General features: G+C 46.2%; 1 protein-coding gene across 6 annotated transcripts; it reads left to right on the forward strand.

Moving 5' to 3' along the window:
• Positions 1 to 1,463: 1,463 nt before the first annotated feature.
• CDC27 (cell division cycle 27) lies at positions 1,464 to 26,633 on the forward strand. 6 transcript variants are annotated; one of them, XM_050327619.1, is made up of 19 exons: positions 1,464 to 1,681; positions 6,328 to 6,403; positions 8,017 to 8,164; positions 9,861 to 9,986; positions 10,943 to 11,040; positions 11,557 to 11,711; positions 11,815 to 12,029; positions 12,477 to 12,591; positions 14,247 to 14,380; positions 14,800 to 14,899; positions 15,104 to 15,311; positions 16,310 to 16,482; positions 17,409 to 17,561; positions 18,530 to 18,738; positions 19,412 to 19,529; positions 20,194 to 20,322; positions 21,104 to 21,178; positions 22,458 to 22,638; positions 23,867 to 26,633. In XM_050327619.1, exons 1-19 carry the CDS (start codon positions 1,655 to 1,657, stop codon positions 23,947 to 23,949), a joined length of 2,523 nt encoding a protein of 840 aa, XP_050183576.1. In that variant the 5' UTR covers positions 1,464 to 1,654; the 3' UTR covers positions 23,950 to 26,633. The 6 variants fall into 6 exon arrangements, with proteins under 6 accessions (XP_050183576.1, XP_050183577.1, XP_050183578.1 ...); XM_050327620.1 differs by having other exon boundaries at positions 16,313 to 16,482; XM_050327621.1 differs by having other exon boundaries at positions 1,465 to 1,681; positions 14,265 to 14,380.
• The last annotated feature ends 636 nt before the right edge of the window (positions 26,634 to 27,269 follow it).

Below are 27,269 nucleotides of genomic sequence, written 5' to 3' on the forward strand. Positions count from 1 at the left end.
ACACTGAGCCAGGTGTCCATCCCAGGGGACAGCTCTGCTCCCTGCCCCTTCTCATTCCTGTGTCTCAGGTGAGGGACTGAAGAAAGCTCTGCCTGCTCACACCCTGAAAGCAAACACCTGCAGATTGCCTGCCGATAACAAACACAACGACACCTTTCAGAGGGGAAAGAGGCCAGCTGAGCCCCCCCTGCTCCACAGGCAGCTTTAATTCTCATATAAAAGACACAGCCCCTGTTCAGCTGCAAGTCAGGATCCAGCCCTCAGGCAGCTGGGTGCAAGTGCAAAGCCCTGGGAAGAGCAGGAGGGAGCACAGAGTGCGTGTGTAGGTGTGTGTGTGAGGGCGGTGTTGTGGCTGATTGTGTTTCAGGGAGCCCACGGAAGGATTTGGAGGAGGAAGGCCTCTGCTGCTCGCAGGTGGCTATGGGTAGGGCTTGGTATTTTTAATAACTCGAGCGAGGCTTAGTTGTGCATCTTTAATCCCGTGGCACCTTCAAACCAAATTGTAAATGGAAAATCAAGCCCTTTGTCCCCACAGCCCGATCTGTGGGTTTTACTTCTGGATACGAGGGGAGGGGCTGGAGGGTGTCCAGGGAAGGGGCTGGAGCAGCAGGAGCAGCTGAGGGAGCTGGGGGGCTCAGCCTGGAGAAAAGGAGGCTCAGGGGGGACCTTCTGGCTCTGCAATCCCTGACAGGAGGGGGGAGCCGGGGGGGCTCGGGCTCTGCTCCCAGGGAACAGGGACAGCTCTGTCTGCCTCAGCTGTGCCAGGGGAGGGGCAGGTTGGAAATCGGGAGGAATTTATTCCTGAAAAGTATTCTTAAGCACGGGAAGGGGCGGCCCAGGGGGTGGTGGACTCCCTGTCCCTGGAGGTGTCCAAGGAAGGACTGGCCGTGGCACTCAGTGCTCCGGGCTAGGGGACAAGGTGGGCATCGGGCACAGGGTGGGCTCGATGATCTCTGAGATCTTTTCCAACCTCAGTGATATCGCGGCTGAACCCCGCTCAGAACCCCTGAGAACAGGACCTGGCCAGCGCCGGCTCCAACCCTGGGAACGGGCACAGGGCCGGGCTGGCTCAGGACACACCAGCGATGGCAGGAGGGAGCCCTGGGACCAGCACCGCGAGGGACGCGGGGGCTGCCGACAGACCCGGGGACCCCCCGAGCCCGTTTTGGGGCACAAAGTGCAAGTTTCTCCATCCCGTGGGCACAAAGGGGCTCTGAGGGACGAACCCCAGACCCCGCCGTGGGTTCACCGGTCCCCTCACGCTCGGTCATTTCCGTTACTACTCGGGCACCTCCGCCCCGGCTCGGGCGGCTCCGCCCCGGCTCGGCCATCATCGTCCAGGCTCGGCCGTCTCCGCCACGGCGGCGCTGCCGAGCGCAGCTCTCCCAGCTGTTTTCCGTCGGCGCTCGGCACTTTCCGCCCGCGCCTTCGGGTATTTCCGGCGGACCGTTCGGGTATTTCCGCCGCCGGTTCGGGCGGACTCGGCGCCCGCCGGCCTCGCTCGCTCCGGTAACGGTCGGTGCGGGTTCAAATGAGCCGCGGCCGGGCCGGGCCCCGCCGGGACTCGTTCTGAGCTGGGCCGGCACCGGCGCCGCCACCGGGACCGCCCCCGCTCGGGCTCGGCGACCAGGAGGCGGAGGCCGGGGAGAGCAGGATGACGGTGCTGCAGGAACCCGTCCAGGTACCGACCCCCGGGCGGCTCAGGCCCCAAGGCCCGGCCCGGCCCGGGTGAGGCCGCCCCGTCCGCGCCGCTCCCCGGGGGACCCCCCTCGGCCGTGGGCCCGCAGGACCTCCGGCTCCTCCGCCGTCCCTCCCGCCGGGCTTCCCCTTCCAGCCTGCCGGCCCCATCCCCGCGGCCCCGGGACCGGCCGCCACCGGGTCCCCCCTCGGTCGCTCCGCGGCCGGTTTGGCTCCCGGGAAAGGCTCCCCACCACCCCAACCTCCTCCCTCCGCCGCAGATCCCCCGGGAGACCTGTTGATACCTCGCTCACCTTGCTGCGTTTGGTGGTTTGGAAATGCTCACGGCGTGCTCGGCTCCTGCGCGTGTGCGAGCGAAGGACGTTCCTCGCTCCCCCTCGGGCTGGGGGGAGACCTGGGAGAGAAAATAACCTGAATTCCGCTTTTCCACCACGTCTCGGTCTCGCTGCGGCTGCCCCCGATGGGCTTCGTGCTCTCCCCATCCAAAAGACGTGATTCACACGTTCGAGAGTTGCTTTTTCTTTCCACACTTGCTGTATGCCCGCTCTCCAGCTATTCGTGATCTTCGCTAATCGGTCATCTTAATTCACGTTCCCCTTCTTTATTTCAGTATTATTTTTAGCTTTTTAACGGGCTGTTTGGGGGCTTTTGTCTTCTAGTTAACAGCAAGAGGTTCCTGGCATAGGAGTCCTGGCAGAACACGCTTGTGTTCTGTAATGAACACTGTGAGAATTCTTGCTCTTGGCTCTTTTCCTTCTGATGGAAAGGTGGAAGGGGGAATAAAGGGTTTTTTCCTCCTGTGGAAAATCACCCTTCTGGCTTTCCCCCTGCCTGTGCAAGGGGGTGGCACTCCCGTAGAGCAGGGGGTTGTGCCCTCGATGCCACCGCTCTGAGGACAAGGGTCAGTGCAGCGCTGGAAGAGCTTTTGCCCTGTCCTGCCGTGCTCATCCCACCCCCTCGGAGCCGGGCTGGGTGTTTGGCACCGGCTGGGGGTACTCCAGGAAAACCCGGGATTACAATGGCAGAGGAAGCAGGAATCGCAGAGCAGAGTGAAGGACAGGAAACAATACCCAATGTTTCCGGTGCTCTGCTAATTAGCCTGACCAAGTGGAAAATGTGTGCTGTTCTGAGAGAAAACTGGGGGGCTGGCTTTCGTGTTCCAGCAAGGAAAAGACCTCTCTGATGCCACTCTCCCTTCTTCACCTCCTCTTACCCCCTTGGGTGTTTCGATGAGGCCTTGCTTTGTTGAATATATCTGTTTAGATTGAAAATACCTGCTTAAATTCTGCTTTCAAAGGCCAAGTCGCTCCTTTAGCCCTGCTTTTGTTGCTGTTCCTTGCTCGCAGCAGGACTGGTAAATTTAGGGATTATTTGTGACTGGGTGAAGTCCTGAATTCCCAGCTTAGCTGAAGTCCCTGCACTTCGCTCTGTCTTTCTGATTTTTTTAAACACTACTTCTCATTTTTGTCATTGCAGAGATTTTATTTATTTTCCTGTCTGTCAGCTCTCTCCCAGCCTTTCAGATGTCTCCAGGGCTCAGCATTCCAGGAGAAAAAATGCCCTCCTCTTACAGCTGTGATGTTATTTACCTCTCACGGCGTGATAGAGAAATAAGAGGACCCATGTTTGGATGTAGCTTCACAAATATTGTGCTGTAATTACACAAAATGAACATCCCAAAAGGCATCCTGGGGTGGCTGGTTAGATTTTTACTAACTTTTAATTCTGGAAGTTGAACAAAACGCCAGAGTTTACAGCTCTGATGTGGTCGATTTTTTTTTTTTTCTTTTAAAAACCCGGCCTAAAACTTTGTATCCCAGGCTGGCTGCCTTCCAGATCCTTCTGCAAAACATCTTGGAAATGAAATGAGCTCTTTGCTTGGAATTTAGCTGTTCAAGGTGCTCATCTGCTGTGACTCATTTGGATGGTGCTGGGGTTTGGCTGCAGGACCTGCAGCCCCCCCGTCTGTCTGTGCTCGGTGGGCAGAGTTTGGTAGCTCAGCCAGAGCTCTCCTCCCTTCTGCCCACCCTGAAGACATCTTAAATCATGGTAGGATTCTGCTGAGCGTGGCAATACAGCCTAAAAAAGCTTTGCAACTCATTTCCAAGGCTGTATAACTGTCAGAAGAGGACAGCTCTCCTAAGAGCTCTTCTTGGCTTAGGAATGAAGCGACACTTGGAAAGTGCCCGTGGGGTTTTCTGGATAGAAGATGGACCTGTCTGAATGTGACTTTATTTTTGATGGTCCTGTCCTGAAAGGTGCACAGGAAATCTTTTGTTTTTTGAGGCACAGTCATAGTTTAGACATCTTTTCTCGTGGAAAATCATCCCTACATAAGTATGGCTGATTCCCTGCTGCCTTCCTTCCCCTTTTCCTGCTCTTTTAGGAGGGCATATGTGAGGATCCAGGTGTCAGCACTGATCAGTCCAGGGCACCAGGCACCTTTTGGGCTGCAAAATGACAGTTGCTGTGTGACAGGGAGGCTGTTCCACCAGCCACTTTATGCCTTCAGTGGGACTCTGCTCAGCAACGATTGTTATTTGAGCTGGTGGGCAGTGCAGCTCTCGGAACGTGGCTGTGACGTGGCCCCAAATCCCTCGTGTCCCCTCTTAGCCTCTGGCAGGATTGTTCCTGGCAACTTGCTCTGGGTTGAGGAGTCAAATGACCCCAATTTCACCACTCCCACCCCCACACCTTTGTTTTGTAAGCTGGCTGAGCCCTGCAGAGGCAGGATTTTTGAACCTGGAGATGACACAGCTTGGCTGGATTCGTCGGGGTGCCGCTTGTGGCTCGGTAAAGGAACTTTTTTAGGAGAAAAAGAGAAAGACCTTGGGCTGAAAGCTTTTTAGCCCTGACCTTCTGCCTCAGTTTTTGTACTGCTTGGAGCCACAGCCAGCCTGGGAGTGCTTCAAGGTAACAGGGAGTAAACAATCAGTGCAGGCAGGCTCTGAGATAAGTGCGGGACACAACCAGAGAGAAATAATGAGGGGTTCGTATTAGCACGATCAGACCGAGAGAATTCACTTTCCAACGCTTTCAAATCCTTTCACACCGGCTTAAAAGCACCTGTTGGCTATTGAAGTGTGTTCTTGGGACCTGCTGCTGGTTGAGAACAGTGTCTCTCGTGGAGATCTCGTGTGTAAATGTGTGTGTGTAGTACTTGGGATCTCTGGCGTGTGCTGCTCGTGACGGCTGTGTGGGCTTCCTGGGAAGAGAATTCGCAGTTTTCACACCCTGTGTTTGTCAAGTTTGCGTTGGGAGAAGGAGCATATGGTACATGTAACTCTGTGATGTTTGGATTTATTTTTATTTTTTTTTTATTTAGTTTAAAGTGGCGCTTGCCTTTCCCGCCGGGAATTGCGCTGCGGGGCGGCGTTGCTTTCTCTCCGGAAGATCTCGTTTAGTTTTGGGGTGTTTGATGGGTATCAGGAGCTGCTCCTGCTTGCTGATGAATATTTGAGAGATCCTAGACTACTGTGCCTTGAGTTCAGATCTTGTTTGGGGGTCGTTAATGACAAAACTGCTGCAAAATGGCTTTTGGCTTCGGGACTGGAGCAAAGACATCGGATGGGAAGGAACTGCTGTCCTGGTCCCAACCCTCACACCACTACCCTTGTAGTAGGTGGGGAGGAAAGGCTGAACAGCTCTTAAAAGACATTATTTTTCCCATCCCACCCCATTTCTACAGATAACAGCTGACTTTTAACCTGACCTGAAGGAAGCTTGTGTGAAGAAACCCTCTCACCCTTCAGCTGGACAGCTTTTGTAGTTCAGCTGATGGTGACAGAAATGCAAGTAATTCTGACCCCTGCTCTCCTGGTGCACAGTTTGTACACCTGTGTGTTTGTGTTTCACTGGAGTGGTGCCATCTTTCCAAATCTCTCACAAACTCGAGCTCGGTGGTCGTGGAAAAACCAGCACCCGTAAGCAGAGGGCTGGATTTGCCCAGGTGTGGCTGCATGAGCTGAATTCAGCAGTGGGTTTGGTTCTGTAGGGCTGGACGTGTCAATTTGTGCGTTTAATTTGCATTGCACTCATTCTTGGGTGCTGCTTCACAGGCCTAATGAGTGGCAGTGATGAACCAAGGTCCAAATAAAACCTCCCCAAAAAGCAGTGGGTCACCTTCATCACCCTTAAGGGAAAAATCCTTTATATTTAACACACTGAACCAACACAATGACCATCTTGGACCCTGAGAAATTTCTAGTCCTGCTGGGTTGGGATTTGGCATCTCCAGAGGGGGTGGTTTGTTTAGTGGGATAATCCCTGGTGACCAGCTGGGAAGGTGGGATTGCTGCTGCACTGACCCACCGTGGGGTTTGGTGGTGGTTGGCAGGAATTCCTGCTGAGTTTTGCACCAGCCTAAAACTCCCTGTTCCTGAGGTCTGTAGAAGATTGTGAACAACATCCTTGGGTGGGCTCATGACTTCAGTGCTAAGTTTGGTGGCTTTTTATAAGTCAAAACAGCTACAACTTCACTGGTGTATTCATCCTTTCCCCCCTCCCCCTTTTCTTTTCTTTACTAATCCAATAAAACCAAACTGAACTTTGCCTCTTGACAGCGAGAGCTGATGAATTTTGCACTTCTCAAGCTCCCTGTAAATTCAGGTTTGTTCCCTTGCCTTGCAGGCTGCTATATGGCAAGCACTTAACCACTACGCCTACCGTGATGCCGTGTTCCTGGCAGAGAGGTTGTATGCAGAAGGTATGTGCTTTGCAAATATAAAAGGATTTTTTAATGTTTTTTTATTTGTCAGTTTGTTTGGGGTGTTTTGGTTTTGTTTCCCCCTCCCTGTTCTGGCAGCAAACTTTCACTTTCTGCTTGGGGAAAGCAGAAGAATCTCTGGCAGTTGGGTTGGAAGATCAAGGCAGGGAACAACAGAAATGTTATTTTACAGCAAAACTTCCTTAAAAAAAATGAGACTGGGAGTTGTGTGTTTAAGTACAATTTTACAGTGATGTGCTTTCTGGCATTAATAACCTTAAGCCTTGCATGTCTGGTGTGCTGGTTGAGAGAATCTTGTGATGGTGAGAGGAATTCAGACAGTGAGAATCAGGACATGTGGCACAGGTGTCTGCAGTTGAATTCCTGTTAATTGTTACTTGATTGTAATCTGTCAGGTCTGGGATGTCCTGGCTGCTGGGCAGGCAGCTGTAACACATCTCTCCACGTTTTTCTGGGACTTTCAGCCACGTTTTTTGTTGTGTTTTAGCCCCTTTTCCTTCCTTTAACCTTTCTTCCCTGACCTCAGATGAGCTTTTTGATCTCCTGTACTCCTTTCTCTTTGATATTGGTGGTCAGCTTTTTCTTCTCTGCTTTGAAAGGTGTTTTCCTCTAATCACTACTAGGAAAAAAAAACAAACCCAAACCCCTATAATAAAATACAATTTCTCCTGCTAAACAAACCTGAGCAGTGTTTTAGAAATGGCAGGTTGAAGGTAATCACCAAAGATGTAGGAACCAAGAGAATCCACTCTTTTTGCAGCAGAAAAATACCTGACTTAACAACTGCCACATCTTCACAGAATAATTCCCTGCAGGAGGACTTCAAACAGCTTTTTTTTTTTTTTTCCCAGTGACCAGCATTGCTGAGGGGAAAGCAGCAGGAAAGCTGTCACTTGGTGCAAGCAATTAACTGCTAACAAAACATCTGGCTCCTGCTTCAAATAAGTAGTTCCTCTGCAGAGCAGGAGCTGCAGAACTTGAATGCTCCACGTTGGCAGCAGTGATTTCACCCTGGGAAGAACTTACTTTTAAGTTTTACCTGCAATTACTGTCCTTGTGGGGGACATCTGTGGCTGAGTCTGTCAAAGTAGTGGATGAAAAATTGATTCCACTCGAATTTGCAGGGAGATCTTCTGGTGGTTTTTAGCAAACCCTCTGTTTGGCCATCCTCTGTTTCCATTGTCACTTAAAACTTAAACCAGTCAGTTTTCAGTGTAGCAAAGGATTTGGGCAGATTTCCCAACGAGGTTTTTTTGTACACTGCTCATATTGATTTTTTTTTTCTTTTTTTTTCTGAAGAGTTCCCTGTAGGTAGAGATGAACAAACATCAAAACTGTGTTTCCTTTAATGCTGAATTCCACTTGCAAGGTAGCATGTCCTGAAAAGTGTATAAAGTAGCGTGGGTTTCTGAATTATTTAAGAGTTTGCAGTTGCTTTTGTTCACAGACAGCCTTGCGTTTAAAACATGAGGGTCATTTGAGTGGAACATCTGGGCAAACACCACATTTGAGGTGTGAGGATGCTAAATTCTTTGTATTAAAATGACAAATGATCTAACTGCTGGTTTTTTTAAACCTATTTTACTCTGCAGTACACTCAGAAGAAGCACTGTTCTTACTGGCAACGTGTTACTACCGCTCAGGAAAGGCCTACAAAGCTTACAGGCTCCTCAAGGGACACAGCTGTACCACCCCCCAGTGCAAATACCTGCTTGCAAAATGTTGTGTGGACCTCAGCAAGTGAGTAAATCCTCTGTGTTCTCTCCAATGCATTTGTTTTATTTATTTACTTTAATTTTTTTTAGCTTAGATTTCTCTCTGAAAGCTGCCTTGTTGCACCAAGTAGAAATCCGTTTCGGATGTGGACCCAACAAGCGTGAATTTATCGCAGAAACCTCTAAAAGGGGTTGAATAATTTCAGACAGGAGTTGTCAGGCTGTGTAGAGGGAGAAAACGTTGATTGCAGAGATGACTCATCAGGTGTTGGTGCCTCTCTGATTTCCTGAAGGGTTTCCATTAAGGATTGGCCACTTCCCTCAAAAGCTGAGCTTGTTCCTCTTACCCAGTTACTGCTCATGGGGGTGAGGGAAGAGGTGGCAGACAGGACTCTGTTTTATAAAATAAAAAACACAAAACACAACAAACCAGCCTGGAATCCACACCCAAGAATCCTGTCTTCAGCACCAAAATTCAATCTTTACAGAAACGTGGTGGCAAAGTGTCCTGCAGGTTTCTGGGGTCTGACAGTGAGATTTTTTTTTTTGCTGGAGTTGCTTGAGCTTCAGGCTCTGATGCCCTCAGAGTTTGTTCCTAAGGGTGTTTTGTGTCTACATGGATCTTTCAGCTCAAATGTCTGGCTGAGGTGCAGATTTGAAAGGGTGAGGCATCAAGAAAGGCACAAACTTTTGTTCCAACTGCTTAAAATGCTGGGGGGGTTCTTTACAGAAAACTTAAATGTCTCTCTACAAAGCAGCTTGTGTGGTTTTTTTTTTTTTTCCTCCTTTTGGTTTGGCTTTTTTTGAGTGTCCCTCTTTTTGTTTTCAATGTCAAAAAAAAAATTGATTTCCTGAAGAATTGGTAAGAGGATGTTTGATGTGATTATTCTGCAGGATTTGTGTGCAGGGAAAGCTCCTTTTTTCTTTGACATCTTTGGAGTAGCCAGGATGTCTTGGCTTGGGGGGTTTCCTTTGCCACTCCTGCAGCTTTCCTTGCCTCTTCCACTGAAAGGGAAATCACCTGGATGTCCTGCTTGAAAAAAGTCCCAGTGGAATAAATTCCCAGCTTGTTTTCCTCTCCTTTGCTTTTACAAAACCTGGACTGGTGGCAGTGAGATTCCTTAAACACACTCTTCAGGATTTGGTCCATTTACCTGTCACTGTTGTTGGTGGTAGCACCTACCTGCAAGTAAAATTTCAAGTTAAATTTCAAATTAAAATCTGAAATATCTGCCATGTCCCCAAAGCTGGATCCTAGCTGAGCCTGTGGGGCCTTGCAGGTTGTATTTCTCTAAGAAACAAAGCCTAATGAAGCCTTGTTAGTAAACAAAGCACCCTCAAAAATCAAGTGTCTGAAAGACTAAATCTGTCTAAAATCCTGAGATTAATCCCTTTTGGAAAAATCACTCTGTATTTTGTGTCCCTGCTTTCAGAGTGGGGTGGGATTTGGAGTTTGGGTTGGTTTTTTTCTTCCCTCCCAGTAGAGCTGTTCGACCTCAGAGTCCTGAACCTCCCCGTTTTAGAAGAACCCCTGGATTATTTAACCTTCATTTGCAGGAACTGGTTTGTTGTTTTGAAACCTGTGAACACTGACAGTGGATTTCTGTGTTTGTTTTTGTTTGTTTTTTTTTGTTTCTTTGTTTGCAGCAGGGTGAAAACACACTGGACTGCCAGTCCTGTGAGCCTTGTAACCCCCTTTAAACCTCTTGTTTTTTAAAAAGGCTTGCAGAAGGAGAGCAGATCTTGTCTGGTGGAGTGTTGAATAAACAGAAAAGCCATGATGACATTGTTATGGAGTTTGGGGACTCTGCTTGCTTTACACTCTCCTTACTGGGACATGTCTACTGGTAAAGTTGCTCTTTCATTTTGATGAAACTTGGGGGAGTTTTTGCTTGGCCAAGCTCAGTTTTAGTCCAATTTATCTTCAGTCACCACCTGTCTCTGGGTTACACAGCTTTGGAGCATGATGGGTGCAGGTTGTGGAATCCACCTCATTTGGTGGGGTTTTTTTGGTTTGTTTTCTCACCCAAAACTTCTGACTGAAAACACAAATTCCTCTTTCCCAGCTGGTTCAATGAGCAATCCAAGAATCTGCTGGTTTGGGGTGGTTTTTTTTACCTTTTTGGATTTACTCTGTGTTCTTCCCTGAGGAAGACTCTCAAAACCTGTTTTTCAGTGTTACCATTTAGATTTTTCTGGATCTGTTTTGCTGTAACCTTCAAATCAAAGTGCTGAGGGTGCCAGGCAAAATAATTTGACAACTTTAAAGCATTTTGCATTTGCCCAGATACAAGGAAGGTTTCAGTAAATGTAAATGATTCAATAGGAGTAGTGGTTGGGGTTCTTCTCCACTATATCTGTTCTCAATTATTTTCAGAATCACTGCTTTGTAGCCAAATGCTCCAAATGTTCAGTTTAACCCCTAATTTAGTGCAAAAAAAAAATATATTATCCCCAGATATTTAAAATGGCTGGAAGGCTGGCAATCAGGTTGCTGGCTGCAAAAAAGAAACAAGCAGCATCTTCCTAAAATGAAAATCCTCCAGCTATTTTACTGCTTATATAACTTTTCTTTTTTTTGATAACTGTGTCTAAATATGTCAAATAACTTCAAAAGGACTCAGTATTTCTCTGTGGCTTGAAAAATGAGGAATGTTGCTGTGCCTCTCAACATGTTTGGGGGTTTTATTTTTTTGTTTGGTTTTCAACTCTTCTGGAAAGCTCTCTCTGAACAAAAGTGCTGTTCTGAAGTTTCCCTGTGAACTGTTCCATTCTTTTTTTTTTGGTTTTTTTTTTTTTTCAGCAAGACAGACCGGCTTGCCAAAGGATCAGAATGTTACCAAAAGAGCCTTAGTTTAAATCCTTTCCTCTGGTCCCCTTTTGAATCACTCTGTGAAATAGGTGAGTCTGCAGAGCTGTTTCACTCACTGAAAGTGGTTTTTTTTTTTACCTGTCTGGTTGTGTCAGCCTGTCCCTTCTGCCACCACAAGGAGACAAGGAGAGTTCTCTGAGGAGGTTTTTGTGATTTAAAATTCTTTGCCAGCATTTAGGACTTTTTTGCTGTTTATACATTTTTGGGTTTAACAATACCATGTGTTTTCCAACCTACAGTTGGTAGCCCCTTAGAAAGTGTGAGAATAACTTGAAAAACCGAGTCTATTTATATAAAAAAATAGATTGTCAAGGGTTTTTTTAGTGGAAGAACACTTCAGATTTGGTGTCAGGGGGTCTAGAGGGAAGTGTCCCTGCCCATGGCAGGGAGTTGGAACTGGATGATCTTTAAAGCCCCATCCAACCCAAACCATTCTATGATTCTGTGAAATGCATTAAAATACTTTCTCCCTGCCCTTGTCTCTGACTGAACACTCAGAGGATAAACTCAGAAATAACTCTTTCAATCTCCTTCCGCTCTCACAGGTGAAAAGCCAGACCCTGACCAAACATTTAAATTAACATCCTTACAGAACTTCAGCAGCTGCCTGCCCAACACTTGCACGACGTTGGTGTCCAACCACAACATATCCCACAGGCAGCCCGAGAGTGTCCTCATGGAGACGCCCCAGGACACCATTGTGAGTGTTGCTGAAATCCTTTCCAGCGCTTTTCCCGCCTTAACAGACAATTGTTGATTAATCTACGCTCGTGAGTGTTTGACGGCTGCCTTCCATCCTTCAGGAGCTGAACAGAATCAACTTAGAATCCTCCAATTCCAAATACTCCTCCTTGAACTCGGATTCTCCCGTGTCTTACATCGACTCCGCTGTGATTTCATCGGATCCTGTCCCCCTGGGCTCAGGAACTGCCATATTGGCCAAACAGGCTCAGAACAAACCAAAAACCGGCCGCAGTTTACTGGGGGGACCTGCAGCTCTGAGCCCCCTGACTCCCAGGTGGGTCCTCATTTGGGGTTGGGAACAGGGAAGCTGCTGCACCCTCACTCACCTAAACAACTTAAATATCTGCTCTTGGTCCTGGCATTGGACTCTTCTGGTTTTTAAACTCACAGTTGGTGGCTTGGAAGAGGAATTGTTGATTCAGGGTGTTGCTTATTGCCATGTTCATGTGAGGTTGGATCTCAGGGAAAGGTTCTTCCCCCAGAGGGTGGTTGGCACTGCCCAGGCTCCCCAGGGCAGTGGGCACAGCCCCAAGGCTGCCAGAGCTCCAGGAGGGTTTGGACAACTGGGGGGATTGTTGGGGTGTCTGTGCAGGGCCAGGGGTTGGATCAATGATCCTTGTGGGTCCCTCCCAGCACAGGGTATTTTATGCTCTGATTCTCTATTTAACCCCAGCTCTCCTGGTTTTCCCCTGCCCCTTCCTCTCTGTGTTTTTGTTCTCAGCTTTGGAATTTTGCCACTAGAAACCCCAAGCCCTGGAGATGGAACCTATTTACAGAACTACACCAACTCCTCCTCTGTAATCGATGTGCCATCCACCGGAGCACCTTCAAAGAAGGTATTTTGCATTCTGGGATGTATTTACTGTTCTGAGAGCTGGACATTGCACTCTAAATACTCCATAATACAGATTAAAAACCTATCTGAGCTGAGTTTTTTCCCCCACACCCAAAATGCACAGACATGTCCAGGCTGCCCTGCTGGTGTTGCTGGAGTAACCTGAGGAAGTTGCTGCGTTTTCTGTCACAGAGAATTGGATAAATATTGATGCTTCCAAACAACAAAAGATTCAAACAGGGTGGAGTGTGAAGACTTTAAGTCTTGTTTAATCAGTGTATTTTCAGAAGGAGCTGAAGCTTCTGCTTTCTTGCAAGCACTTCTTGAGTTCTGGTTTACAAACCAGAGTAATAAAAATCCTGCTGGTGGTTTGGGGAGGAACTGAGAATGGTGCAGTTTCACTCAGCAAAGTCTTGTGTAAAGGAAACTAAAAATTGTCTTTTTTTTTTTTTTCACTCAGGAAGAAAGTGCCATAGTTGCCATAGTGATAAATGAGAGGTGGAATGTTGGTGACAGTTGAAGAACTATTTGTTCCTTTCTAAAAACAAAAAACCTGAGGATTTTTCTCTGTTTAAAAAAAAAACCAGTTGCATGGGGGGGTGTTTTTATAGGGGGCAACTCTTTGGTGTTAAATTCACTGTTGAAATCCCCTGGAGAAGCAGAATTTGAATCTCCACGTTTACCCTGGACAAATCTCGGTGCCCAACTCGCTGTGTCCTCCTGAAAGGGGAAAATGTGGGAGCTGTGCTGAAACAATCTGCTGGGAGACATCCACATGGATCCCATTCCCAGGCTGGAGTTCCTCAGGACCAGCAGTTTTCCAAGGCCCATTTGGAAACACTGCCCTGGGGTGGATGGTGCCTGTGTAGGGAGCTGAATTTCCACCAGTCTGGCAATGGAAATGGGGAAGTTTTGAGGGAATTTGCTGCTGTTTTGTTGCTTTGAGTGACACAACAACCCCGAGGTGCAAGTTTACTACTCCATGCTTCTACTCCCTGCCCAAATGCATCAGTGCTGCTACCAAAACACCTGATATTTGAGATATTTAACTAAAATTCTGGGCCAATTTCAGTTCTGCTCTCGGTGGAGCTGTGCCTGGCTGAACCCAGGCAGTTTCCTAGGAAACACAGAAAGGAATGAAACATCAGGATGAATCCAGAGACTTCCTCTCTGAGTGGGCAAATGTGTTTGGGGCTGCCTAAAGTGCCCCTCTTGAGAACAGAAAGCGGGAAGGGGAGGGCAGAGCAGAGGTTGAGGAATGCAGAAATCAGCGTTGCTGGTGCTTCGTTGATGCCACTCATCCATTTTTTGGGGGTCTTGAGGAACCTCCCAACAGCCATCACAGAGCTCAGTGGTGGTGTGCTTGGAGTGGGCAGAACGACTTGGTTTGTTTTGTCACAAATATTTTACCACACAGTTTCTTGCCACTAGGTGGAGATTTTCTATCTGCAAATAACGTGCATAAAGTTGGATAAACTTGGTGTTATTAACAAATAGGATGAGCAATCCTCTGGATGATTTCTCCCTGGCATGAGGTGAACTCTTCCCCTTTATTTAAATTATTCTGCTTCTCCTCCTTGGGGCAGTTTGTGGTGGGCAGGAATTTGGTGTAGCCAGAGGTGGAGATTCCTTAGTGACATCATAACAAACCTGCAGAAACTCTGTGTTGTGCAGACTGTCAGCAGGATAAGCCAGGCTGGAACAAAATCTGTCTTCTCCCAGAGTGGGAACAGCCGGGAAGTCACTCCAGTCCTTGTTGCACAAACACAGAGCTCTGGTCCCCAGACAAGGTAAGAAAGAAATAAAAACCATCTTGGTATTTATTGCCTTTTGCTTCTGTTTTGTTTGGTTTTTTTTTTCTTGAAGGAATTCAGTGCTTTATCAGCTCCAACTTGGGGGAGGTTGTTCCTGCAGAATTCCAATTTGGCTGAGGAAGTGGGGGTGAAATAACTCCAGTTATTTGTTGAAGTGATTTAAATTAACCACTGCATTGACATCACTTTCATCAGTAAATGAATAAATAGCTGGAAGGAAATTCTGCTCTTGCGGGGGGTTTATCCCTTGAAATGTGAATTTTTCTGCTGTAGCACTCGAGCCTTTCCGTTGAAAACAAACATAAAAGCTGTTATTATTTTAAAAAGGGGCAAAGAACTTTGATTTTTTTTTTTTTTTTTAGCTTGTAATTGTTTTATTTTTTGGTGGTTTCCAGTACAACACCTCAGGTATTGAGCCCAACCATTGCTGCTCCTCCAAACTCACTGCCTCGAAGAAGCTCTCGCCTGTTTACCAGTGATAGTTCTACAACAAAGGTAACATGTGAGAAATTTGGGGGTTCTAACCCATTTTAAGGATACCAGCTCTTAATTCCCAACATTTATAGCCATTTTAGCAGCTTAAGAACAGGTTCTTTAGTGGGCAGGGCGTGGTTCTTTATATGTAATTTTACACAATTCACTCATTTCTGAATTTAAAAGTGTTCTTTTGTGTGTGACTCTTACTCTTCTTGCTTGCAGGAAAATAGCAAAAAGTTAAAAATGAAGTTTCCACCCAAGATCCCGAACAGAAAAACAAAAAGTAAAACAAATAAGGGAGGAATAACTCAACCAAACCTAAATGACAGTTTGGAGATCACCAAACTGGACTCTTCCATCATTTCAGAAGGGAAAATTTCCACTGTTGCACCACAAATCCAAGCTTTTACCCTCCAGAAGGCAGCAGCAGGTCTGTTTGAACACTACTGCACTGTAGAAAAATATAATATATCTGTTTTTTTAATGCTGAATGAAAAAATAACATTGCTTCAGTGTTCCTTTGGTTTCCTGTTTCATTCAGCCTGCACCTCTCACCTTTTGTGTGATTATAAAAACTGATTTGACTCAGTATCTTCTCGTTAACTGATGTATCAAGAAGTGTTAAGAGTGGCTAATTGTCAGCAGATACATCTTACAAGCTCTGGTGCTTGTTAATTATTAAAGCATTTTCTAGGTAGTTCTTGCTAATTATTGAAGTATTTTCTAGGTATTGATATATAAAGTCCTATAAATTATATATAGTATATTAATTATAGTAATATAATACTGGTGTAATTATATAAAACATTATATTATGGAATATTAATGTAATAATATAGAGTATTATAAAGAATTAATGGTTCAGGAATTACCCTTGGAGTTGCTCCTAACCCAGCCATCTTCCCTCAAAAGTGAGCTTGATGTGGCCTGTTCTCCTTTCTTATTTCCCACTTGTTTAAAAACCAAATCTTCATTCAGATTTTGAGGAAAAAAAAAAATAAAATCTTAGTCAAAGTGCTGAATTCCTCTCTTTTGGCTCAGCAGCGTTTCCAGGCAGCAGGGAGGTGTATCCATGGCTACCCCCTGGAAAATGTGCTCACACCCGGGGAAATGCTTGGAAAGCTGCTGGAAAAGCAGGATTTCCACTTGCCCTGAGCTCCAGAGTTTTCTTAAGAACTCCTCACCATCTGCCCACCCTCATATTCGGGATTATCACCTGGATATTAGGTGGATATTCAGAATTACCATGCCCAGGTTCAGGGTGTCTACAGATTGATTTTTCCCAGGCAAATTCCAGAGCCGTTTCTACCACGAGGGGAGAGCTCTTTGGGGCTGAGCATTTCCAACTCCCCCAAATCTGTTTTTGTGGGGTTTTTGTTGTTGTTGTTGTTGTTGGACCACTCTTTCCTCACTGCATTTTTCTCCCAGAAGGTTTGATGAGCCTCCTGCGGGACATGGGCAAAGGTTACTTGGCCTTGTGCTCCTACAACTGCAAAGAGGCCATCACCATCCTGAGCCATCTGCCCTCCCACCACTACTACACGGGCTGGGTGCTGTGCCAGATTGGCAGAGCCTACTTTGAGCTGGCAGAGTACATGCAGGTAGGACCTGAGGGTTGCTTTTCCTCTTTCCACTCTCCTCTGGTAGTTTTTTTTTTTTTCATGTTATTTTCTCTTCCACCCAACTCTTGGGGTCTCCTCCTTGTCTGTCCCCACCTTCACCTGCAGCTGTGCTGATGGAACTGCTTGTAAATCATCACTGAAATGATTTTTGAGCTTGAAATCAGAACTCTCCTCTGTGTTTGGAGTGAGTTCAGCTCCCATCAGTGCCCCAGTTTCCCTTTCAGCCTCAGGAGCGCTGGCACAGCTGAGGTGGTGGCAAACAGGAGCGAGCAGTTCAGGGTAACCCCACACTTTAACTCTCCTTGGCACTGCTGTTCCTGGCAGCTGATGGACCTGATTTATTTTTTTCTTTCAAGAATTTTAAAACACTTCCTGGCAGAATGTGTGCAGGAGACAGACCCAGGAGGTTTCAGAAGGGGAGGGTTTTAAACTGTGCACAGTCTGCTTAGAGATGGAGCCTGTTGGGCTGCTTAATGGTTCATTCACAAAGCTGAGGCTACAGCCCAAATCCCACAATTCCAGACTGGTTTGGGTGGGAAGGGACATAAAGATTCTCCAGTGCCACCCCCTGCCATGGGCAGGGACAAATTCCATGAGCCCTGGGTGTTCCAACCTGGCCTTGGACACTTCCAGGGATGGGGCAGCCACAGCTTCTCTGGGCAAGCTGTACCAGGGCCTGCCCACCCTCCCAGGGAAGATTCCTTCCAATATCCCATCCAACCCTGCCCTCTGGCAGTGGGAAGCCATCCCCCCTAGTCCTGTCACTGTTTATTAATGTTCATTAATTAATAACCACAACTGGCCCATAAAAGTCTTTTCCTCCCCCTGATTCTTTGGGTGCCGTTTCTGCCTCGCTCGAGTGCCGTGATGGACACAGGAATTCAATCTTCACTTTCTGCTCTTAGGCCGAGAGAATATTTTCAGAAGTCAGGAGGATTGAAAACTACAGAGTGGAAGGCATGGAGATCTATTCCACCACCCTCTGGCACCTGCAGAAAGACGTTGCCCTCTCGGTTCTTTCCAAGGATTTGACGGACATGGATAAAAACTCACCGGAGGTAGAAAACACCACGGGTTGGAAAGGGGAACTGCACGGGGCAAAATCAGTGAGCTCTGAGCTCTAATCATGTCTTTTTTTTGCTGTTGGGATACACCTGAATGTGGCAGGATTGTCACTTTGAACTCCTGATGCCCAAAGTGGCTTCCTAAAATTCAAATATCCGCTTGCATGGAACAGGTTGAAACCTTTCATCTGTTCGTGGTTCTTTTAAATTTACATTGGCACTGCTCACCCAGGGTTACTCAGTCACTCCTACCATGCTGCAGAGATAAGGAATATATTTTTTTTTCCTGGAACCACCTCTTAATTGCTGGAGTTAATTCCCTGGCACTTGAAATGTTTGCTCTGGAGTTTGTTTGCAGACGTGATGTTGCACATTTTCATGCCAAAGTCCATTAAACTGCAAAGTGTGTGGCAATGTGGGGTCAGGAGGTGCAAGAACCCAGGAATCTTTTCAAAGGGTGCCACAATAAAAATAATATTTTTAAAATATATGTTTATAAATGTGTGCTCTGAGAGAAGTGTAGGGGGATATTGGGATTTTTGTTTTTCCCCTGCAGATTTCCAGATTTGTCACTCGGAGGGAGCTTAGGAGTGGAAAGTACCATCTGCCCCTTCATTATTCTTAAATATCAAAGATGGTTTATTTTTGGCCTTCTCAGCTTCAAAAGCTTGAAGTCATTAATCACCAGAGGATCTAATTATCACAAACTTATTGAGTGTCCTCAGATTCTCCATCTCTGTGTTCCAGCCTGTGTGTTTGTTTATTTTATGAGGTGTGTTTTTAGGCCTGTTCCCCTCACAGGAACGAGACTCAACTGTTGATTTATCACTGTTTATTTTGGGTTTTTTTTAATCTAGGAGGAATTTATTTAGAATTAGGAAAAATAAAAAAAGCTGTGTTCAGCTCAGATTTAGTCCCTCTGAGGTGCAGAAAGGATCCCAACCCTACCCTGTCTTTCCCAGGCCTGGTGTGCTGCAGGGAACTGCTTCAGCCTCCAAAGGGAGCACGACATTGCAATCAAGTTCTTCCAGAGGGCCATCCAGGTGGATCCAAACTATGCCTATGCCTACACCCTGCTGGGCCACGAGTTTGTGCTGACAGAAGAGCTGGACAAAGCCCTGGCTTGTTTCAGGAACGCCATCAGAGTCAACCCCAGGCACTACAACGCCTGGTAGGTGTGGGTTTGTCCCCCTGCAGGAGGAAAATCTTCTGGATGTGCCACTGCTGGGATTTCATAGAATCCTGGGATGGTTTGGGTTGGAAGGGACACCTTCCACTAGAACAGGTTGTTCCAACCTGCCCTTGGTGCTTCCAGGGTTGGGGGATCCACAGCCAATTTACCACTGCTCTCTCTGGGAAGAGAGCAAAGCTCTTCCTGCAGAAGATGTGGGGTTCATGTCTTTAATAAACAGTTACTTCCACGAGGAAGGCAAAAAACCTGGAGATTTTTGATTTTCCACAGGTCTTTCAGGCTGTATTGGCCCAGCTCTCCTGTTCCTTTGTGCAGCATTCCTCGTGCATCCAGTTATTTTTCCTCAGTTCAGTGAGGAACTCAACCCCTTCATCCCTTGGGATGCAGTTAATTTATTGCAGCTTTTTAATATGTAAAGCAGTAAAAGTTAAGATTTGTAAGTCACTTAGTCTTGAACTTTTTTATATTCCTTTTATTTTGTGGCTGCTCAGCCAGTCTTCCTGTAGTTCTTCAACTACCCCACTGAGAAAGAAAGAAAACCAAGTAAATTTTAGACACAGCTTTCTGGCAAGCCTACAAACCACTCACTGCCTGGAACTAATCTGATTAAAACACCAAGTGTCACTTAACAGAGCTGTTTCTGTGCCCGCAGGTACGGGCTGGGCATGATTTATTACAAGCAGGAGAAATTCAGTTTGGCAGAAATGCATTTCCAGAAAGCACTTGACATCAACCCTCAGAGCTCGGTCCTGCTGTGCCACATCGGAGTGGTAAGTGGATTGTGCTTTTAGCCTTGTTGGCTTTTTCACCCTGCACTTGGCAGTAGAAAAAATCACTTTAGCTCCTTCTGGAGGGCAGTGATTTCTGTCCTGGCTGTTTCTTCTTTGCCTCTTTTGTCCTAGGCAGGTGTAGAGGTCATAAATCCACTTCTTGGGCCGCTTTGTGCCCTGTGGAATTTAATTAATTAATTAAATTTCATTCAGGAGACTTCACCACCACTCCCTCAGTTCAATTTACAGGGCTGTTTGAAAAGTCAGTCCTGGAAAACCAGCAGCCTCACTGGCCAATCTTGCTGACAGAGTTGGGAAATAATTCCTGGATGTTGGCTCTGTGTGGGAGTGGGGGGTGGTGACCTGGCTCTCATTTACCCCTAAAATTGTGTCCCATCCCACAGGGGCTGTGGCTGCTTCTCCCTTAAACACAGAGCAAAATTGCTGACTTCACTCCTGGCCAGAGGTTAAAATGATTTCTGCAAGGCCTTTGGGTGGGGAGAAGGTTTTGGGGTGGAGACAAAGTGAGGAAAACCTGTTCAAACTTGGTCTAGAATCGGGCCAGTATTTTTCCTAAAGGAGCAGATTATAAACAAAAATAATCAAAAGGGTTTGCTGAGCTGTTATTTTTCCATCTCAAAATTGCTCCCCCTCTCCGTGGCAGGTCCAGCATGCACTGAAAAAATCTGAGAAGGCTTTGGACACGTTGAACAAAGCCATCAACATCGACCCCAAGAACCCACTATGCAAATTCCACAGAGCTTCAGTGTTGTTTGCCAACGAGAAGTACAAGGTGAGATTGGTTTCTACATTGTTATTTTTTAAAATTTATGTGTTTATGCATTATCTACATTTAATTTCTTTAGATATTTACATTGTTGTTATTTTTCTCTGAACTGTTATCCTGAGTTTATACTAAATGACTAAATTATTAACTATTTGGCCCTGGTGAAGCAGTGAAATAAAAGATTTGGGCTCTCCCTTTCTCAGGCTCAGATTACAAAGCTGAAGTTTATGCTGCTCACAGAAGCTGCATAAAATTTAATGAAATATTCTGGCTTTTAGCACCAGTACTGAGGGAACTTAGAGTGGTAAATGTTGCTGCTGTTGGGTAAATAAATGCAGATTTACACTTTGATTTCTGTGGCAAGCCCAAACTTGAAATTGTGTTCACAGGAGGAGGTTTTAGAGGATTGAATGGAACTTTTATAACTAAAACCAATGTTTTATTTCTAACTGCAGACTTATTTTTAGGTTGAATTCCTTTGTGATGCCAGGGCACTGTCACAGCAGAATAAATAGCTCCTGCATCAACAGCTACTTTAAAAGTAAAGTGAAAATCTGACTAAATATTTTGGGTTTCAGATGCAATATAAACACAGGCTTTTGCAGAAGTCCCCAAAATGCACATCTAAACCCAGAATTTTTCAAAAGCACAGGCTTGAGATTAGTACATGCACCACAAACCACATCAACATTGTTTTAGGAGTTAAATAAGTCACAATTTGATGTCACAACTGATTTCAGATCTCTGGCTTGTGCTCACTATTTTTCTTTTTTCATCTTCCTTTCAGTCAGCTTTACAAGAACTTGAAGAATTGAAGCAGATTGTTCCCAAAGAGTCTCTTGTTTACTTTTTAATAGGAAAGGTAGGTTAAAAAAAAACAACAAACACCTCACTGTGACCACAAATCCTCTGCTGTTTTTCCTTTGCTGCTTAATGAGCAAATGGGCTGCCTGTCACTAAGCTGCTTCCACCTGGAGCAGCCTTCTAAAAATTCCCAAAGCTTTAAATAAGGCTTAGTGCTCCCAGCTTTATTCTGGATCAGCTTCTCAATGCAGAGGACACTTAAAGAGAGCTGTTCCTGGAATAAAACAAAACCAAGTTAAAAAAAAAAAATAAACAATCACCCTGCTTTGATTTCCCCACTGATAATTCATTTTAAAAGGCTTTCTTTTTTTTAAAAGGATTTCTTCCCAAAATGCCACCTAACCCTGCCCTCTGTGAGTTTGAAGCCGTTTCTCCTTGTCCTGTCCCTCCAGGGCCTGTAAAAAGTCTCTCTCCATGTTTCTTGTGGCCCCTTCAGGCACTGGAAGGATATAAAATATATATATATATAAAGATACTTCATTCAAAAGGGCCACTTGACTGTGTCACAACCACTGCATCATTCCCTGGAAATGGAATTCTGTCAGGATTTGATTCTTAGGATGGCAGTGATGTTTGCAGTGGAAATGCTGAAGATGTGGAGGGGTAGCAGGGTTGATTATTTGCAGTTGTGCCTGTTAAAATACTGAATCCCATTCTAAGGCACTGGGTCAGAAACCCTGAATAAGAAATAATTGCCTTTTTTTTTGGTGTGAAATGCCAGAGGAGTGACCTGGTAACAGAAATCCTCCTTTCCCACCCCCTCCTCTGCTCCTGAGCTTTAAAGAACTTTAAATAACTGCTGGGAAACAACCAGAGAAACCTCTGGCACAGTCCTGGAGAGCTCTGGCAGCAAGATTTCTTTATTTTCTTTATAAAATTAGACAGAGGTAAAAGGGTTTGGGCTGAAATGTCTTGACTGGTGTTTTCCCAGGACCCCTAAAGTGACATCAGACCTGCCATGTCCTGATGAATTTAAATAATTAAATTAAAACACTTTTTAAATGTTTAGCACAGATAAATTATTTGCTCATCTGCTCTTAATGATAAGGAATCAGCTGCTAGTTTAATTTAATTTTTGGATTTTTAAACAGAAACCCTTGCTCTTTCTACACATATATTTATTTCCTTTGGGACTCATAAAATAACTTTTCCATCCCTCCCCTCTGTTTCTTTTCAGAAACTCCCAGTTCCCTGCAGCAGCTTCGTGTAAATGGGAGTTTTTTCTACCTTTTTTTTTTTCTTTTCTTTTAAATTTTATTTTTAATTTCTTTTTTCAGGTTTATAAAAAACTGGGGCAGACCCACTTGGCCCTCATGAATTTCTCCTGGGCCATGGACTTGGATCCCAAAGGAGCCAACAACCAGATCAAAGAGGCCATCGACAAGCGTTACCTTCCTGATGATGAGGAGCCCATCACTCGAGAGGAGCAGATCAGTGAATGTTACCCCTATGAATCAGGTTTGTATTTCCAACCCCTCTTTTTTTTAATTTAAAAGAGGGTTTTTTCCCATATTTAATAAGTGAAATGTTCTGCTCAGCAAGCCAGCAAGATCCCTCTGTTTTTCCTACTCCAAGCATATATTAAATAAAGGGTTATGTAATAAAGGGGAAGCAGTTTGGGTTTGAAAGAAGAGAAAATAAAACACTTTAGGGGAAATAATCCACAAAAAGGGATAAGCCCAGGTTTCTCTTCTCTCAGCTTTTTTGATTCTGAGCTTAAATTCCTTTTGGCAGTCATAAATGTTGACCTCTTTGCAGACTGAAACAGAGATGGAAAATCAAATGCTGATGAGCAGTTTTAATTCTTTTCCTGAAAGGAGGAAAATGTGGCAGGGTTGGGGTTCTGGAATTGGCCACATTGATTATTTTGATTGAACCTGTGTGCTTTTTAATATGGGGAACTTGCCCTGAAGGATCCATCTGTTTTTTTCCTGCTGTTGGAATTGGGTTTAATTTAAAGCCTGAGCATCTTCTGACCAGGAGATGGAGACAGAGACTGGAACTGCAGGGCAGTACCACAAAAAAACAACCCCAGAAACCAACCAACCAACCAAAAAAAAAACCCAACAGCTTAATTTGTCCAACAAATGTAAACAAAATAAAAGTGTTGGGCTGTGTGCCACAATTCAGCCTCCCTGACTGTGCTGACAGATTGTCCAGGAGTTCCCCAGCCTCAGCCAAGGCAGTGGGTTTTGGTAAGGGGTACTTTGTGGTTTATTGGTGTGAATTCCTTTTGGAGTTGATGTGGGATCAGGGAACAGTGGGTTCAGACTGAAAGAAGGGAGATTTGGGGGAGATATTGGGAAGAAACTCATCCCTGGGAGGGTGAGCAGGCCCTGGCACAGGTTGCCCAGAGAAGCTGTGGCTGCCCCTGGATCCCTGGGAGTGTCCAAGGCCAGGTTGGACGGGGCTTGGAGCACCCTGGGCTGGTTGAAGGTGTCCCTGCCCATGGCAGGGGTGGACTGAGATGAACTTTGAGGTCCCTCCAAGCCAAACCATTCCAGGTGTCTGTGATTCCCCTGGATTCCTCCAAGGTTTTGCAGGAAAATGAGAGAAGCCCCAAAGCTTTAAAACGCTGTGAGGGGAAGCCCAAACCTGTTGCTGTTGAGGTGCTGGAGAGGGTTGTGGGGAGATCCTGGCAGTGGAGTTTGACCCTTTTTGTGTCCTTTCTCCTCCCCCTCTGCAGTTGGCACGGACGAGTCCCAGGAGAGCAGCATGACGGACGCCGATGACACGCAGCTCCACGCGGTGGAAAGCGACGAATTTTAACCTCCAAGAGCCACTGTCTGAGCCTTGAGTGTGTGTGACTGGTACTGTCGTGTCCTCCCCTTCCTTCCCACTCTGGGTGTTCACCTCTCTGAGCCAGCGCTGTCGTCGATCTCCACTGACACCCCACGAGTGGCACCTCGGAGCTGAGCTGTGCCAGAGTTCATGGCAGTGCAATATCCAGCTGCTGCTGCTGAGTCTGACTAGGTTGGCTCTCACACATTTATGAAAGTGACTGACTGAGGAAGAAGAAATGCTGGTTTTTGGACTCCCCTTTGCTGGAAAAAAAACAAACAAACAAAAAAAACCCAATATCATGGAAGACAGACTTGTGGTTTGCTGTATGGAAGGCGGTAGATGTGGGGATAGTACTAATGACGAGGTGTCTTGTTCTTTTTTCCCAGAGAAATGTGTCTTAGTTTGGGTCTTTCTTGGTAAGCAGAGTGCTGAACCTCATTTCCGAGTTCTCCAAGGACAGTGGTGACAAAACAGGACTCTTGCCTATTGTAGTGTAACTGAAATGCCAGGGAGTGACGGTGACCTCAAAGCTGCGGCGTCTCCAGCGAGCCAACCCAGGACTGGGAGCGAATCCCACCACAGAACAACACCCCAGAGTGCAGGCTGCAGGAGAGAACCTCCCAGTGCAGGATCAGAGCTTTCCTCAGCTGCTTTCATGTCCTAACCATGAATTAATTTATTGGCCCCGGGCTCGGGAAGGGTCAGTGTTTTACTCTGCCCTCGAGTCAGCACCACCTCGCTTCGTTTCTCCTGCACCCCTCGACTTGTTCTTCCCCTCTTTAGAGTAACAAAAATTTAATAAAGGGCAAAATCAAGAGACAAACGAGGTACAAGTGTAATGTGACAGCGTGGAACCCTTCATCCTGAGAGAGGGGGAAGACTGTGGAAGCCTTAATGCAATCAGAACCTTGGTCAAACACATCAGATCCCTGCCTCGGGTTGGTGTCTCATTAGAGCTGTGATCACTTGGAAAACTGTTTTGTAGAGCATGGTCCAAGCAGGATGCAACAATGTGCAATTATCTGTCTTTTTTTCCTTATTTTTTTTCTTTTTTTTTTTTTTTTTTTAAGTTGTTCTTTCAGTTTCTCACTCCAGGAACACTTTCCTTTCCTCCAGGGGGCCGTTCCTGTGAGGAGGAAGCTGCACCACTGTTAGCAAGTCCAAACTGCTCTCTGTAGCCCTTCTGCAGCAGCAATTGGTGCCCTTTGTGCAGTGATGATAAAGAAAGTGTATGATATCAGCAGTTTTAAAGAGCAATTTATGCCTAATAAATTGGGAATGATACAAATTTCATAGCAATGTATTCGTTGTGATCGGTCTTAATTATTTTTTTTTAAATCTATTAATTTTTAGGGGTCTCTTAGTTACCTTTACACTTCAGTTTCTTTTAAGTTCTCCTTGTACATGAGGTACAATTTCTGAGCAGAGAGGAGCTGGGCCAGAAGCCACGTGGGCACCTTTATCCTTGGAAAAATCAGCCCCCAAGTTGCGAGCAAAAATTAGGAATTCTCTGGTTCCTTGGTGGTTTGTTGAGGTAGGAGGACGAGCAATGGAAAACAGGCTCCAACTGCGCTCCCAGCATGACAAGGAACCTCCAAAACCTGAGCAACAAGAAGATATTAAAGGTGCTTTGTGCCTCTGCCCCATCCTCGAGCTCAGCTGGGGCTGGAACGTGGATGGATTGATGGGAAAATCACGGCCCGTTGTGGCTGGATTGAGTATTCCAGAACTCCCCCCTGTTCCTGTGGCTGCAGCTGCTGGTGGGGGATTCCCCCCTTTCCTCCAGAGGCCCAGTTTTCCAGGGAGCTGCTGTGTGCCCGTGGCACAGCTCCCAACTTCCCTGGGTCTCCGTGTGCTTTTCCCACCCGGCCGCAGCTTCCCGGCACATCCCGGGCATGGACGAGTCCAGGCAGCACCTCCTAACAAAGTCTGCAGGCAGCACTTATGGAATGCCATTAATTAATGTGTTAATTGGCTTCCTTTTGGTTCCCAAAGCAGGAGGAAGCAGGTGCTGTTCCCTTGTGACAAGTGGTGGTGTTAAGTTGGGCACCAGAGATCCAGGAATCCAAAGGGCTTTTTCCACTTTGCTCCTGTTCCCTAAAAAAATGAAACTTTCAACCCTCTGGAAAATCTCCTAATTCAGCTGGGATCTGACAGGATATTCATGTTACCTGGAAGATTTACTACATAAAACCATCCCTGGCTTTACATGTACATCCATACCTGGAAGGGATAATTTCCTTTTTTTTTTCTCCCTAAGAATCCCAAGTCACATTTAGCCCTTCTAAGGAGAAACACAGCATGAGAATGGAGTGACTAAAATTTGGCTCTTGGAGGAGGGACAGGGACGAAGAGGCACTGGCAGCCAGGTGAGAGCAACTGTCCATGGAAAAGAATTAGGGAACTTGTCATTTTCTTACAACAAAACTATGGAAAAATGCAAAGTGTGGGTGTGGTGTTACTATTTGCATTGAAACAATGTAATTTGTCTCTTTTTTTTCTTTTGTTTTTTCTTCTTTTTTTGGCTTTTCTTGACTTTTTATTTCAAAAAAGTTGTACAGTCTTGGGGCGGGGGGGAAAAAAGGAAAACAAACAAAGTCTTTTCTGTTAATATATTTGCGATTCATTCAAGGATGTGGAAAAATCCAAATAAACTACTTTTAAAAGCAGGCTCAGTCCAGAGGTGCTTTGGGATCTGGGGGTGGGATTTGTCCCTTCAGGAGATTTGGGAAGGGTTTGAGGACACAGCTTGGGGCAGGGGGGGGCTGTTCCTGTCCTGGGGTACCTGGGGGTCCACGTGGCACCAGGGCCTAAAGGGGCTCCAGGAGAGCTGGAGAGGGATTTGGGACAAGGGATGGAGGGACAGGACACAGGGAATGGCTTCCCACTGCCAGAGGGCAGGGTTGGATGGGATATTGGGAAGGAATCCTTCCCTGGGAGGGTGGGCAGGCCCTGGCACAGGGTGCCCAGAGAAGCTGTGGCTGCCCCTGGATCCCTGGAATTGTTGCTGCTCCCCCTCCCCTTCCATCCTTCCATCCTCAATAACCTGAGCAAGGAGAGGGTTATTTTTATTTTCGCTTTTTCCTGCCTTCTGCAGCAGCTCCCAACCCCGCAGCTGCAACCTCTGTCAGTCAGCAGAGGAATCATTCCCGTCTTGTACTTCCAGAGGAAGGCTCGTGTAGGAATTCCTCCTGCTGCAAACAATCCCCTCGGATTAAACCTCTTACCGCTCCTTTTCCCCCGCTATATCAACCCCATCCCGCGATTTTTGAGCGCCGAGTTTGGCTGGAAAAGCGACTCCGAAC

Source organism: Myiozetetes cayanensis, unplaced genomic scaffold, assembly GCF_022539395.1.
Source record: "Myiozetetes cayanensis isolate MyiCay16 unplaced genomic scaffold, myiCay2020 scf34, whole genome shotgun sequence".
NCBI classification, from domain to species: domain Eukaryota; kingdom Metazoa; phylum Chordata; class Aves; order Passeriformes; family Tyrannidae; genus Myiozetetes; species Myiozetetes cayanensis.

Bases quoted from the DNA above. Each gene is read 5' to 3' on its own strand.
- CDC27 (XM_050327619.1), top strand. From the start codon at position 1,655: ATGACGGTGCTGCAGGAACCCGTCCAG. The intron at 8,165-9,860 runs GTGAGTAAATCC...TTTTTTAAAAAG, and splicing joins TGTTGTGTGGACCTCAGCAA to GCTTGCAGAAGGAGAGCAGA. The intron at 11,712-11,814 runs GTGAGTGTTGCT...TCCATCCTTCAG, and splicing joins AGACGCCCCAGGACACCATT to GAGCTGAACAGAATCAACTT.